Genomic DNA, 16,020 nt, shown 5'->3' with positions numbered 1-16,020 from the left:
TATTTATGTTTTTTTTATAAGTTAGAAAGCAACTTTGCGATCACATTGATGATTAGATGTTGAATGGTTAATGGTGATATCTATTATTATTAAATCGGCTCAGTAAATTGATTGGGATATTTATAGTTCATCTGTCGATCATCTGTTTAGCGGCCATGGATGATTCCTGTGTACATTTCATTTATTTGCTGATTTGGTTTCAGCGATCATGATGAGATTGGTCCAAAGGGTTAATGGCTGAAAAATGCTTATTTTTCTTTCTTTATGATGTTATGAGATTTGAACTTCGACATTTATGATCCTCCACTAGAAGCTCCACGAAATGTTGCTAATGTAGACGATGACTCCGATAAAAAAGACGAGTTACAGACTCAACGAGCAGCTGTAGGAGCTTGGAGAAATTCTATGGCAGATGCCATGTGGGATGATAGAAGCCATGTGGGATGATGGAAGTCGAGTCACTCTAGGGATTTAGATTTTTATTTTTTTTGTAAATTATTTTATTATTTAAGATGAATAGTGATGCTTTATTGCATTATATTTTATAGTTATTACTAGAATTTGCTTATCAATATTATATTATTTTTAATATACAATTATTAACAATAGTAGTTTATACTCACCATTACCCCCACCAAATTATCCTACCAAATTATGCAACTTCATAATATTATCCATCATTATCCCACCAAATTATCCTACCAAATTATCCCATTTTAAGAATTACCCATCATTGTTCCACTAAATTATCCCAGTGTCAAAAAATTATCCCACTTTATCAATTATCCCACTTCTACTTAAAAAGTTCTAGGTGACTAACCCCCCCTTAGGGATCATTTGGATTTAGGTGCAGATGATGAGTTGGGTTTTGATTCGAGTGCAGCTGTCAGACATAGTTTGGATATGATCATTGGTTCGCCTCAAGTGGAGGTGTTTGAAGCCATTAGAGGTGCTATCAGCCGTAGAGTTGATGATATTAGAGAAGGGTTGCGAACTCTTATATTAGATTGAGGTCGTTCGCGACCATTTGGGTGAACTACGTTCGGCTTGATTCCTTGGGTAAGAGGATACGTAGGCAGTCTTTATGATGCAGCCGTGTTGGATTTTGATGGGGGTGAGACCGATTTGGTGAGTAGACATCGATGTTTGGGGAGAGTGTTTGCACTCCCATTTGGGTCTTGACTTGTTGTGGATTGAGTCCGTTCTTATGACGTACTGGACGCAACAAGTGAGGCATTTGATGTGGTCGGTGTCGGTTCAGTTTTGGTAAAACTTCACCGATGTGAAGAATTGTGAGAAGATAGCAAGTAGGGACCACATGAAAGGGACATTTGCTTGAAGAGAAGCACAAAGGGTTCACGCGTAAGGAGATAGGCAAATGTCCAGCTGATTGATTGAGATTTGTTCTTTGCACATAGTTAGCTGGCCCACCACGTGAAGTGATAAAGATTTGAGAAGTTTTGTCTAGTGGACAATTAGCTGGCCCACCCGAATAGAAGCTATTTATAGTTTGATATTCGTGCCCTAGTTTGGTGTGCGGGGAGAAAAGACAGAGGAGAAAAAAAGGCGGTTGTGCAAGAGGCTTTGGAGAAACCGAAAGGTGAAAACCTTTTTTCGTCTCTGGTTGATTTTCGACAGAGGGCTTTGTGTGCAGTTTGTTCTCCTAGGGTTTTGTGCAGTTGTCTTCTAGGGTTTTAGTATCCTTTTGAGAGAGTATTTGTGTGAGGGCTCTGAGAGTTTGTGAGAGGGTTTAGGTTATGAGATTGTAAATCCTAGTTATATCTCTCCCTCTAATAGTAGATCTCCCCCCTTCTTGTCCCGTGGACGTAGGCAGTTTGTCGAACCACGTAAAATTGATTTGTTTGTGTTTGTGGTCATTGTAATAGTTTAGGAGCCCTCGACAAGTCAGTCCTAGAACTGATGAGAGGAAGAGCCGATATCTCACTTTGTTAAAATATTCGCTTCAGATTCTTGTTTCCTTGGTGAGACGGGAATTCTTATTGCGATCTTTCTCTTATTGTGCACCAGAAACTCTGTCAAAATTTTCGCCGCGCACAACATATATATAATCTTTCTGCTTGTTTGGGAATGAATCCCATCCCACTGTCAAAATGTCACGTTCTGATTATTCCTCCTCCTCAGACTCACTGATCAGCCTACGGGTCGAAACTTCGCTTTAGTTGGCTATAACCATTTTATCTAATTAGTATCATCAGAGCTCCCAGTTCATCTCTTGGTAATTTTAACCGCTTCAGACTCTTTTAAGACCTGTAGGGAGTAACAGATGGCTCGAGTCAGTTAATCCCATCTAGGATGGGAGAAGCTCCTGTGTGGAAATATTTATTTTCATGGCGAACTTTTTTTTATTACCGTATCTATCTCTCGATGACAAACACTACGGTCAAGCTATGCTTTCGAAATTTATTCCGGCACTCTTTGATTTTGTATGAAGGAATGTTGTTCCGTGTAGTTCTTTGGCCCGTTCTATTCCTCGGAAGAAACACCAATTCCTTTATAGAAAATCATATCAGCTCGATCGCCTCTCTTGTCTAAAATGCTTTCATGGTCTTGGGTATGTCCGTCGGCTTGCTCTTCTAACGGCATGCTTAGAAAGGGATTATGCGGAGCCATCAAGGTTCTACGCCCTTGCCCTCACTTGACTAGGACTATTAGCAACAGTTCCTAGATGGTATGCCAAGAGGACTGCCCATTATAACTCTTATCTAGGGATGACAATTCTGGTCCAAACCCAATAACCCACCCATATCCATCCAATATGAGACCCATCCAAACCAACCCATTTAGCTAAATGGGTCTAATTGGGTGAGTAACTATTTCTAAAGAGATTAAATGGGTATTAGATGGGCGGGTGTTGACCCACCCATAACCCATCCAAACTTGCCAGATAGAAATCTCCTCTCCCCCCTCTCTACGATTCCTCTCTTCGAAACCCTAAAAAACTTGGCTCCCCTCTCTCTGCGATGCGATTCCTCTCTTTGAGCTTCGATTCCTTTATCCGAGCGTCAATTCGTCTCTCCGAGCTTCGATTCATCTCCCAGCTCCAACGCCCCCAAATCCAATCCGGACTCACAAACTCCTCTCCTTCAATCCCCAGTTCGATCTCATAATCTACGGAATCGGCAGCATCGACTCGTACGAGACCCCAAGAGTCCAGCTTTCGCTTGCCCTTCTCATTCTCGAGCGGCTCAAGCCCTAGATTTCATCAATTGAAGTGTTCGACCTAATAATTTCAACAGCCGAGCAAGCGGTTATCGAACAATTGGGAGTCGCTGTAATGGATGTCGATGAGCGAGGGCGAAGAGAGGTAAAAGTTCGGACTTTGTTCTTTATGCTACATTGTGAGGTCTAATTTTATGATAGTCTGTTGGATGTAAATCGGGGTTGTGGGATTTTGAACAAAATGGTTATTTTGGGAAATAGTTTTGGGGAGTACGAGAGGTACGTGGGGGAGAAAAAGGGGGCGAGTGGGTCTGTGAAGGTGGAGGAGGTGGGTAAGCGGGTTATCGGGTCGAGGAGGTTTGTTAGGGAGGTGAGGATTGTGATGATGATAATGGGGTTTTTTGAGCTTTTCATGATATTAGTTAGCATTTGTTCGATGTGGACAAGGATGTCCATTTGGATTTTGTTTGAACTTGAATAAATGATATCTGTATGATTGTTGATTGTTCTTGATATTGTTGAAATTGAATAAATGATATCTGTATTCATAATAACAACAAAGTTTTTATTAGGATAAGAAACTTGTAATAATAGGCCAATTCTTCATTTATTTATTGTATGTGTTTCTCAGTTTTAAAACCCCCGAAAAGTTTATAGAAAACTCCTAAAATGTCTGCAGAAACCCCCCTAAAAGTCTGCAGAAACCACCTGAAAGTTTACAAAACCCCCCTACAAGTTTATAGAAAACCCCCTGCAAGTTTACAGAAAATCACCTGAAAGTTTGCAGAAACCCCTGAAAGTTTACAGAAACCCCCTGAATGTTTGTAGAAACCCCCTGAAAGTTTACCAAAACCCCTACAAGCTTATAGAAAACCTCCTAAAGGTTTACAGAAAACTCCGAAAGTTTACACAAAACCCCCTAAAAGTTTGCAGAAATCCCTAAAAGTTTGCAGAAAACCCCCTGAAAGTTTACCAAACCCCCTGCAAGTTTATAGAAAACCCCCATGTAAGTTTGCAGAAAACCCCCTAAAAATTTACAGAAAACCCCCTGAAAGTTTGCAGAAAATCCCATGAAAGTTTACAGAAAACCTCCTGTAAGTTTACAGAAAACCCCCTGAAAGTTTGTAAGTAGATCATTGAAACTTATATATCTAATACTATTATAAAAGTGTGTTGGTATGTTAAAACATTTCTTCCGAAAATACCCTCTAAAATGTATATATGCATACATAAAACACATGCATGCATATACATAACACATACATACATCATAAATCATTCTCCTTCAAATCCCTTTCATAACCCTCAATTAAATAAAACTAAATGTAATAAATACACCCTCATACATGCATACATGAAATCATATACATAATACTTCATGCTTAATTACATAGCGTACATGAAGAGATAGCCTTTTAATTATACCATTATATCTATCTAATGAAATCCAACTAAAACCTCAAAGCGTTTCCATCACATAACCTCCTTTATTATTATTATAATACAGCACTAGCACTAGCTCAAATTTTTAGTCCATTAAGAAGGAAAGTCATAGTATTCATTAGAAATTTCATTCACAGTGAATACCCTAACCGTTGTTAGACACAAGAGTTACATTTCTATTATTGCATGTTAAATTAAATTAAATTAACTTATGGTTTTATAACTCTATCAAACCCACTCAAATGACATTAATCCAATCAAAACTTTTGAAATTCTCCTCTTTTAATTGTACCATTATATCTATTTAATGACATCCAACTAAAACCTCAAAACTTTCCCATCACATAACCTCCTTTACTATTATTATAATGTAGCACTAGCACCGGCTCAAATATTTAGTCTATTAAGAAGGAAAGTCATAGTATTTATTAGAATCGGTTGCTTTTCAAGCTTCCTCTAGATAACCTGAGAGGAGTTTTAGTTTTTCACTTAAGAGAAATTTTATCTATTTTGGAGGATCGAACTTCAATTTGTAGAAGTTCTATAATGCACGTGCAATTTATAAAAGTTTGTTAATGTAATTTCGAGCTTATTAGGCATTGAGTAAAATTATTTTTTAATGTCAAATGAAGTAAATATTAATTTATTCTTCAATTTTTTGAGCTCAAATAACTAAATAATTTTATTTTGACATTTACGTTTGTACCATATTCTTTAATTCTTAACACCATATGTTAATTTTGACCAATTGACTTTCCATCAATTATTCCAAGTATCTGGAGTTTTAAAATTAAAGGTAAATTAGTTGCTAATTTTAAACAAAAAAATTAATTTACAATTTGTAAATAAAATTATATCCAACATATATAACATAAATTTTATTATTTAATTGTTTGAGATATCGTTATAATATATAATTTTTATATTTTTAGTAATCACAACATATTCCCGATTATTTCATCAAATATAGAAAAGTAATATGACTACACTATATTCCAAAATGTATATTTTAAGTCTCTTCATCATTTTCAAGCCATAGAAACGTTCAAAAAGTAAAAGAAGTATGTATACATGCAATTCTCAAAAAGTAAAACAACTATATATATGAAAATGAGTACACGTGCAACGCACGTGCACCATACTAGTATATATAAAAGCATCATAACTAAATGGGTTATTGGGTCACCCATGAACCACCCATTTAGTAAATGGGTGGATGAGAAGTGAACCATTTAGCAAATGCTAAATTAGTCATAAATGGTCAAGTGATCATAAATGTGCCTACCCATTTATGACCTAACCAAGAGCCAATCAAAACCACCCATTTGACAACCCTATTCTTATCTATTCATTCTTATGGAGCTTACTTGATCTTCAGTTGGTCTCACAGCTGACCCTATTTTAGTGTGGAGAGGCCAATATGATACAGATGATGATAACTCTCCTCTTTATAACATGTGCTAAATTACTTGTGTCATGGACATTTTTTACAATAATCCTCTGCAGTTCATCTGTAATAGAAGAAATCATAGAAGAAATCATAGCGAGAAATGAGATCTTACCATGCTAGTAGATTTTCATCCGTTCTATACATCACATCAATGGAATTATGTTGAAAACTTTGTTACTGTCATTAATAATTGGTATAGTTTTAGCATCTTTTCATCCATAGAGAATGGGAAAACGTATTTGGCATATTGATCTAACTATCCTGTTTCCCCCCCTTTAAGGTTGACACTTGTTAGTGGGCTCAAGTGGGTGGATGAAGTCATAACAAATGCTCCTTACGAGGTCAATGAACAATTTATGAACATTCTCTTCAATGACTACAAAATTGACTACATCATACATGGAGATGATCCTTGCCTACTTCCTGATGGAACTGATGCTTATGCATCAGCAAAGAAGGCAGGACGTTACAAGCAAATCAAGCGCACTGAAGGTGTCTCGAGCACGGATATTGTTGGTATCATATTTCACCCCCTCCATAATGATAATGAGCTGAATCCATGTTATATGTGATTATAGTACTTTCTTTGAATATATCACTGCATATTAATCTAATATAGAATTAGAAAAGAAGCATTTTTCCATTGCATTTGTTTTCCCACATATTACTTTTGCATGGTTTTCTTAGATCATGCATGTGAAATGGTGTTTTTTTTTTGGGTTTTTAGTCCTCACTGTGTAATTCTTTTTATTTAGGTAGGATTTTATCTTCATTAAGAGGTTCAGAAATGGATAATGGCTCTGCTAATGCTTCCGTTAATGAACAGCACCAGAATCAGGAAAACACTCTGGCCAAGACTGGTGGTTCTGTTAAATCTCATTTATCTAATTTTCTTCCTACGTCTCGTCGGATTGTGCAGTTTTCAAATGGGAAGGTAAGTATGTTCCTTGTTATCTGCATATAACACATTCTAAATGAGAGTATGCACATTTTTTATTCTCTATGTTATATTTTACTGGCTTTGACCATATTGACTACAGGAAAAATAGTTACATTTTTCTGTAGCTTAGGTTTATCTTTGTTAATAACACTGTATGATGAATATGTACTCTACCTTTTTTTAAAATTTAGTTTACATTATTTATATCAAACATATCAAGTTTCACACTAATATAGATAAGATTGAATGAAGAAAACCAAGGTGTTTTCTTTTTGAGAAAGAAGACCAAGGTATTCCCGATACTGCATAGTAACGGTTCAGCTGTTTCATCTTTATCTTTACAAGTTATGTGATAGGTTGTGTGAATGTGTAGGCTTCTTTCTCAGTGAACATTTAGTGCAGGTCCAAATTTATTAGTCACCAACTATATTGAGTGATGAAGTTAGATATCCACCCATCATGATAATCACTTGACAATGAATTTGACCAGTCAACCTGCAATATAGAAGGGCGTAGATTCCTCTTGTTGGCTGATCTCTTCATGTCTTTTGGAAATGATTTGGATGCACCAGGGTCTAGACTAATAAGAGCAATTATGAGAATACCACGCACAAGTTCTTAGTATCATATAATAATTAGCTCGAATCCATCAGGCCCACGCCAAAATGACAAATGTTCTCTGATCTGCTTTGGATTTGCATGAGTAACATTATGAATTGCACAAGATGATGGGGCTTGCATTAGGCTTATAACATAAGTGTGATGCTCTCAAGGTGTTTTCTTTTTTGGGCATATTGAATAGACTGTAAAACTTAATATGCTTGATTTAAGGTCTGAAGTTGCATAGCATTTTATCTATGGGTTACCCAATCTTGCTGATATCAGTCTACTGTTCTTGGAAGTGGTTTCTCTGTAACGCTTACATATTCTTGTAAAGCTAAAGTGTGCTTCTCTCAAGGTTTTCTTTTTTTGGCATATTGAATAGATTGTAAACTTAAGTAACTTGATTTAAGATCTGAAGTTGCGTAGCATTTTATCTACGGGTTACCTGGACTTTCTGATATAGTCTAGTGTTTTTGGAAGTGGTTTCTCTGTAACACTGGTTAGATTGCTGAAATATTTTACACCAGCACTCACACCCATTGTCTGGTTCGGCTGAAAGGTAGGATTATGACCATCTTATCAAGGAGGTAATGTAGATTTCAAAACCTTTATGAGGTTATTGTTAGCTTACTTGCGTACAAAGTAACTTTTGTTTAAACATTAATTTGTTACTGCTCTGATATTATTAAATTAGATATTCTATGACTTCACACAGTGCAATAAGCTAAGATCCAAAATACTTGTGGGCCGTGGAAATAGAATATTGATTGACCTAGTGCTTCATCTGTGTAACGCCTGTTCATGTATCTGTTACAGGGACCTGGACCAAATGCTCGTGTAGTGTATATTGATGGTGCTTTTGATCTCTTCCACGCGGGCCATGTTGAGGTACATCAAACTTTAATAGAACATTCCTGTTAGGTTTTACTGGTGTATATGACATCTTCGATGCCCCTTTGAGCTTAGCTGCTTTTCTTAGCTCTGATTGCTTGATGCTTATAATTCCATTGATGCATTCCTTTTTTTAACTTTTGGTTTGTCATTTTGGTACACATGTTGTATGATAAAATCAACTGTAGATATTCACTATCCACCGGTATGAGCCATTTACAATAAATAAATAAATAAAATGCGAAACACATTTAATTATTTTATCTCAGACTAATGAGTTATCTTACTCCTATGATTTTATTGGTCTTCCTATATTTCCTTAAGCCACAAATCCAGATCAGTTCACAAAGCTATTATTTGTTTGTATGATGTTAATTTCATTTACTTATTTATTGTACATATATAGTTAGCGATTATAACAAGTTAGTAATTTGATCTGTTAGAAATGGCCAATGTTATAAGCAAGTGTAAGTTATATGTCATTTTTATGCTTTGTTGTAAAAAGTTTGAGGCTTATGATAATCTTTTGAGGGATTTGAAATGTAGTTTTCTGGATACTAAGTAGACAGACATCAAATGGTTCTGTTTCTGGAAAGTTAGTCCAAGCTCAGCCGTTCAAAGATTGTCCCAGCTCAACTTATAATAGCTTATTTTGCAATGAGGAATGGACTCGTAAGACAAGATTGGGGCTATCTTGCACCGCCCCACCATCTCCCCAATCCGACCACCCAAAAAAAAAGCAAAAAAGAAAAAAAAGAAAAAAAGAAAACACCCAAAAGAAGAGGATGAAGATAAATAAAAAAGTTAAAAAAGACCACTGATAATTTGACAATCCTACTAATTTGGATAAATTTTCTGGCCCCATATGAATAGATAAGTGAAGTAACTAAGGGATAATGATACAAATTCAAGGTTTCTATGGCCATCATTTCCCCTTAAAGTTATGCATTGTAATAATAGCCACCTTTTGTGTGATGTTTTTGCAATATTTTTGCGTGGAAACTGCACTTCTGTAGCCATTGAAACATGAGAATGGCTTTTATAAGCTGGAGAGATAAATTCCCTAAACATGTTCCTGTTATTTCCTATGCGTATAATGGGAGATAGATGAGTCTGATGTTGAGGGCGTGAGTAATAAATTTAAGCAATTCCAGTAACTTAAATTCCTCAACAAAAAATGATTAGACACAAGAAGTTGGTAGCAAATGAAAAGTACACTAAGATGAGATGTTCATAGGAAAAGATAATCTATGTACTTAGTTTAATGATTCTTTTATTATTTTTACTTACTAATGCATGTCCTTATCCTCCCGAAATTTTTATCCTGACTTTTGTTGTTTCCAATGCCTCAGCTTGATTACTAATAGTCTAATTGCTGCTATTTGCAGATCCTAAGAAGTGCTAGGCAACTTGGGGATTTTCTGCTTGTAGGTATTCATAGTGACCAAACTCTTAGGTATATCTCTCATCCATTTGGATCAAATGTGGTTATTTGTAAAGAATAAAGCTATCGTAATGGATGCTTACATGACAGTATTGAAACTATTTAACAAGGGACAATGCTTTTGTTCTCACCTATCAAACTATGTGATGGGCCTTCAAATGGATGATCTATTTAGTGTATATAGGATTTGATGGTTATGAGATGATTGTTTATTCAAAAGAGTTACTAAGAGATAGAAGTGGTGAGGCCCACACCTTCCAACGTGACGAAGAGGGTGGTCCTCACTCCTCACCACGAGGCTATCTCTTGGTAGCATTGAGCAAAATAGGCTGCGTGTGTGCGCCCACATGAACTTTGAAACTTTTATATTATCCATAAAGTTATTGCTTCTTTTTCGTATGAAACAACCACTCATTTTGTAAGCAATAAATGAGTGAATGAGAAATCTTTAAATGACATAATATTTTGCTGCATATGTTTATGATGTGTGGATCAAGATGAATAGTGTGGATTATCCATTAGAGGCATGTAGTTTGAAATGTGGGAACAAAGTTTTAGTTTGTTTCTATCAAACTGTACGCTATCCTTTAAAGATAATTGGCACATGACCATTCTGCATGCAAATGAAGACTTACATCTTCCAAAATTGGTCTTCTCCTGCATAGATGAAACTGCTTTTACAGTAATTCTTTTTAAAACATCTCATGCAGTGAACATAGAGGATCTCATCCTATTATGAACCTTCACGAACGCAGCTTGAGTGTGCTTGCATGCCGATATGTGGATGAAGTCATTATTGGTGCACCCCGTGAAGTTACCCAAGATATGGTGAGTGGTCAAAATATGATCTTCATTATTGATTAATATTCTTGTATTGCAGTCAGTATGAAAATATGTTACCAATTATGATCTATATATGCTCGTTGATCTCTAGCTAAGTTTTAGAGGGTGTTTGGGAGAGCTTATTTTTTGGGCAAGCTAGTTTTTAAGCTAGCGTTTTCATATCTAACTGTTTGGTAAATCACTAGTAAGCTGGCTTTTAAGTCCCATTTAAAAATGTTGGATTCACCAACTTTTAAAAAACTAGCTTATGTTCTCGTATAAATAAGCTAGGATTGACCAAACATTCTACCTATACAACTTTATCAAGAATTTTATCTTGAAAGCCAAAAGTCATCAAAAGCCAACATGACTTATAAGCTCCTAAAATAAGCGCTCCCAAACACCCCTTAATAATCTGGGGCGGCAACGTGCAGTACAATGTAAAGAAGATTTAAACTACCTACATTCTCCCTCCCTGCCTCCCTCCCTCCCTCCCTCTCTCTGCAAGCAGGCAGACAGGAGCCTTACGCCTATTTATCATATTCCTTACGTTAGCCTGATCTGAAGCTCAAATCTTATCTTTTAATTTCCTTTTGAAAACTATTTCCTGAATATGTGGAGTAGTTTGAGTGGCCTTTCTTCATTGGTCAATGAAAAAGGAAAGGTTGTTCATGTCAGAAGACTAGGAGAGGACATCCACATAGATTAAGTCACAACTTGGTAAGTTTGCGTCCTTGAGTCATCCATCTTTTCCAGCTAATTTGAGTTAAGTCTGGCATACCGATCAAGGGAAGCATGCCCAGTTGCTTTTGGTTTTAATGAAATGTCAAACTATTTTTTTGTACAATATTGGTGCACGGCTTGGAGCCTATTTGTTGATTTTTGCAACATATAAACTCTAACCAATTACTGAGGTGAAAATTACAAAATATCAGGCAGCATGTTAGCAAATTAGCAAAACGAGCAACTTCAGAACGTCTCCAGTAGAGGTAACATCCAAGTGAAGGAATAGAAAAAGTCACTGCAAAAGGTACAGTAAGGCTTTTTCTATTTCTGTGCCATTAATGTTGATCAGTTTTACAGAGGAATTGGTCCTTTAATACAGTTAAATGTTGAAAAAGATATACTGTACCTTAACAGATCCGGGCTGCAGAGGTTAAAAGAGATATTATAGTTTAGCGGAGAAGTGGTCCTTTAAGGCTTTAATATAGCTAAATGTTGGGGGGAAAAAAGAAGATAACATATAGGCGATCCCAGAGTTTTGGGTTACTAGGTTTGTTGTTTTTCTACTTTTATTTATAGGTTACTGTACCTCAAGTTATTCCTTTGTCTGTATAAAAGTTTAAGAACTCAGTCTTCATCTTCAACATGAAATGATCCTGTCTGCTATGTATCCTCCGCGGTCAAGAACAATTAACTTCTGATCGTCAATTCAACCACCCATGTGACTGATTGGGTCACTGTTATGCTTATGGGTTTTTTCAAGAATTATTTAATTTCTATCTAATTCCATTTTTGAAGGCTCAGATGTTTTTTTTTTTTATTTGTACAAACTTGCATAGATAACTACCTTCAACATATCTTTGGTTGTGCATGGAACAGTTTCTGAGAGCAGTCCTAATGTAAGTCAACTTTCTTAGTTTAGTCCCTTTCTTTTCCATATCTTACTGGTGTATAATCTGCACATTTTGTATGTTCTCCTGCAAAATGGCAATCGATTTGAGACGACTATCTTGCTTGTGACAGGATGAAATTGACCCTTATGCTGTCCCCAAGAGCATGGGTATCTTTCAGATAGTTGCAAGCCCCAAATTAATAACCTCAGCATCTGTAGCCAAAAAAATCATTGATAACCTTGAAGCTTACCGGGTATGCAATACCTACTTTTCTGTCGTAGCACTTAGACTAATCATGTTTCTTTATTTGTTACAGAAATTGAATAATTTCGATTGGGTAATTGATGCAGAAACGAAATTTGAAGAAGAAAGTAAGTGAAGACAAATACTATACAGAGAAGAAATATGTGTCTGGAGACTAAAGCCAACAACACCAGTGACATGGTACTCGATAACAAATATCAAGAAGCAAGGTTTGCTTGTTAGCAGACGGTGAAACCAAGGTTCGAACCGTACCAATCATTTGCTGTGAAAGAAAGTGTGGTTTTCTCCCTCCCGCCTTCGTGATGCGTTTTTAGATGAGCATACCCAGTCAATTATGAACAGAGTAACAAAAGTTATAGGGAGGTGTTTTTGTTTCGATTGGATGGTGCATGCATATCTTGTGTTTAAATTTGCATGCATGTCGATAATTTTGGCTGTTGTATATCTAGATAATTGACAGGTTTGTTCTGTAATCAACCACCTGTACCTTCGAGGAAAGCAGATATATATTGCATTTTAATATCAGAAAGGTTTGTAAAATTTCAGGTAAATGAGAAATTTATGGGGCGAGTGCCGCGCTTCATTTTTTTGGTTGCCTCAGATATGTCTGTTGATGGAGACGGTCAACACGTGCTCCAACAACCCTAGGCATACATAACTAATGAGACGAGACCGACTTTCTCCTTTTCTTTTCTTTTTTTGCCTTTTTCTAATTAAAAAGAACACTATACATGTATCGATTTAGGAGGGTACGGAACAAAGAATTGATCTACTTTATTGAATTTCCCAAGCCTTAGTAGGTTGGAACGTGGCTGAAGCTAGAAGGGTCACATTGATTTAGAGAATATTAGCTCAAAGGGAGGTATTAGAGGAAAAAATATTTTAAATTTTTTTTGGGTCTTTTTCGAGTGTTTAATCTTAGATTTATATTTAGTTTAAGAGGGGATTATAAGATCAAATAACTAAACCCAAAAAAAACCTAATAAATCTACAAGCATAGCGGGCAAAATCATCTTTTGCTATGCTTATTTTATGAAAATGAAAAAAAATAGATATTAACGGAAAGGTTTTATAATCGGGATAGTCAATGCTCTTAGGCCGGTTTTTTTAATGGGTGCTCATAGTCAGGAGCAAGAGAAATAGAGACATAATGAATTGCAAGCGGAGTCTTTCCAACTTGTACTAATTTCTCTCCTTTTTATCTCCTCTCTCGATCTCTTCCGTCCTCTAAACGAATATCAAAGGGCACCCTCGACGAAAACAAAACAAAACAAAACAAAAATTAACCTGAGATAAACCCCGAAAGGTTTGGAATGTTAACTTAACGACAACCTCCACCCCAAAAATTAACCTTATTTTAAGATTTTTTTTGTCATGCATTTTCCTTGATCTATTTCTGATAAACCCTAATTTTTTGAGGGTTATCTGGAGAAGCATTGGAGGGGCAAGTGGCATTTTCCGATCTCTTTTTGGGTGGTCTAAAAATGGACCAAACTCGATCCTTCAGGATTATTATTTTTTTTTTGAAGTTTTTATTCCTACTTGAATATCATATAAATATATAGGTCTTGTAATTAACTAGCCGTGGGGATATATAATAAATAAATTAATTTTGTTGTTTTAGGATTTTTACTGCAACTCTATATCATTCATGCTCTTACTCTTAATTACATTAGAATTAAAAAAACTCATAAAACGGGAAATGATTGGATGGGTTCTTCTTCATGAACAAGTTCACATGAAAAGTCGCAGCGTGAAGAAGCTCAAACTTTTAATTAAGATTCCACACGCAAGTGGAGCTCTCTAGATATATAATAGCAATTCACGTACATGAGAAATAATTAAGCGATCGCATCAATTTAGGATCCTCTGCTCTACCACACACACTAATTAATCATAGAAAAAACTTTGACCTGCAGATTTAGCACGTAGATAGATGGTTGAGTGTTTGAGCAACCTGCTAGCTAGAATATTATATATGGTTGACTGTTTTTTTTTTTTAAACTCGATCACCTAATTATATATTGTGACGATGAAAGGATTCTTCCGGCCCGTATATCAAAGTCACGTACTTGTTAGGAATTGTTTAACCCTTGCTTTCAAGAAACTCTGATGCTTTTTTTTTTCCACCTACAAGCTAGTACGCAAAAAGAGTGGCCCTAATGATTGCTTGACTGGCAAAATCTCTAGCTAGCTAGCTGCTTCATAGGAAATCTCTGTGACAAAGAGTCGGACCAATATATATCTAGCTTGAAATTAAAACTGCTCTAATTTAATTTAGTAAAATTATGAAGACGAATGAACATGTTGTACAAATTGGCGTGTCAAGAAAATAATGTCTAAGAGTAATCACTCTCATTATTTACGATATATCAATCATTCCTTTGGATGTTAAGATTGAGTATGTTGCAATTGATTGAATCAAGAGAAGTGCTTTTGTAGTTTTATGTGATCGTAGAATACATATGAGATTGAAGGGAGAATTCTATATATAGGTTAACTATAAGACAAAAAAAAAATGCTTTTATGTATTAGAATGTTTGGCAATTAATTAAGGAACAAGATGTGCAAAAAGAAGTATAGCAAAAAAATCGTTATGTCGTGATGGTCTTGTGGATATTCACTAAGAGATAAGATAAGAAATGAGTGCATTTGTTTGGAGGGTGTTTCTATCGAAAATAAAACGACAGAATGGTTGTGGTGGTTTGGCCAGGTCCGATGGAGGCTACTAAATGCGTCTATATTAGGAGAAGTGATCATAAAATTATAATTAATGAGGCCAAAGAGAATTAGAAGCGGTCATAAGTAACCTGGTTTGGAGCAATTAATTAATAAGGGTATGATAATTGATTCGTAATACGTACAACAGGGTGGGAGGATAGGATTCGTACGTGCAGCCGCTTTCAAAAAAAAAAAAAGGGATAAATGATTTCTTGCTACTGTTGTTAATTATCAACTGCTCTAATTTTCTTTACCTAGCTACTTTGTGATGCCAAATTAACAGTGTTTCATGCTCCTGGACATCTCTCATGCATGCGGGGCCTGACCTGATGTAATTAAGTGGAGGTGTTTGAAACCTCACATGCATGATAAGACAAAATTTGTTGACATTACTATTAAAGCTCGACCGGCTCACTACCGATCGATATGCATTTTTTTCGTCTTCGCTAGCTAGGTAGCGAAACAGAGAGGTGACGCTAAACGTACTTCTTTTAATTTAATTTCGTAAAATGACAAACATTATAATCTGCGCCGTCATCTGCACGTAGGGTTCTGTCGGCGGTCATGAGTCCTGGCCAGCTCGGCCTCCGCGGCGCAACATCCAAGCCCCCCTTCTTCTTCTTCTTCTTCTTCTTCTTTATTATTA

The 16,020-nt window shown here is 36.1% G+C and overlaps 1 protein-coding gene across 1 annotated transcript; it reads left to right on the top strand.

Moving 5' to 3' along the window:
- Positions 2,031–13,198, top strand: LOC109841416 (ethanolamine-phosphate cytidylyltransferase-like). The gene is made up of 9 exons (XM_020410381.1): positions 2,031–3,325; positions 6,354–6,589; positions 6,829–7,007; positions 8,433–8,504; positions 9,896–9,963; positions 10,662–10,779; positions 12,336–12,395; positions 12,520–12,642; positions 12,740–13,198. The coding sequence occupies exons 1-9, from the start codon at positions 3,300–3,302 to the stop codon at positions 12,809–12,811; spliced, it is 954 nt and encodes a 317-aa protein (XP_020265970.1). The 5' UTR covers positions 2,031–3,299; the 3' UTR covers positions 12,812–13,198.

This window comes from Asparagus officinalis, chromosome 5 (assembly GCF_001876935.1).
Source record: "Asparagus officinalis chromosome 5, Aspof.V1, whole genome shotgun sequence".
Lineage (NCBI taxonomy): Eukaryota > Viridiplantae > Streptophyta > Magnoliopsida > Asparagales > Asparagaceae > Asparagus > Asparagus officinalis.
The sequence above is the reverse complement of the archived record's forward strand: the minus strand, read 5'-3'. Positions and strand labels throughout refer to the sequence as shown.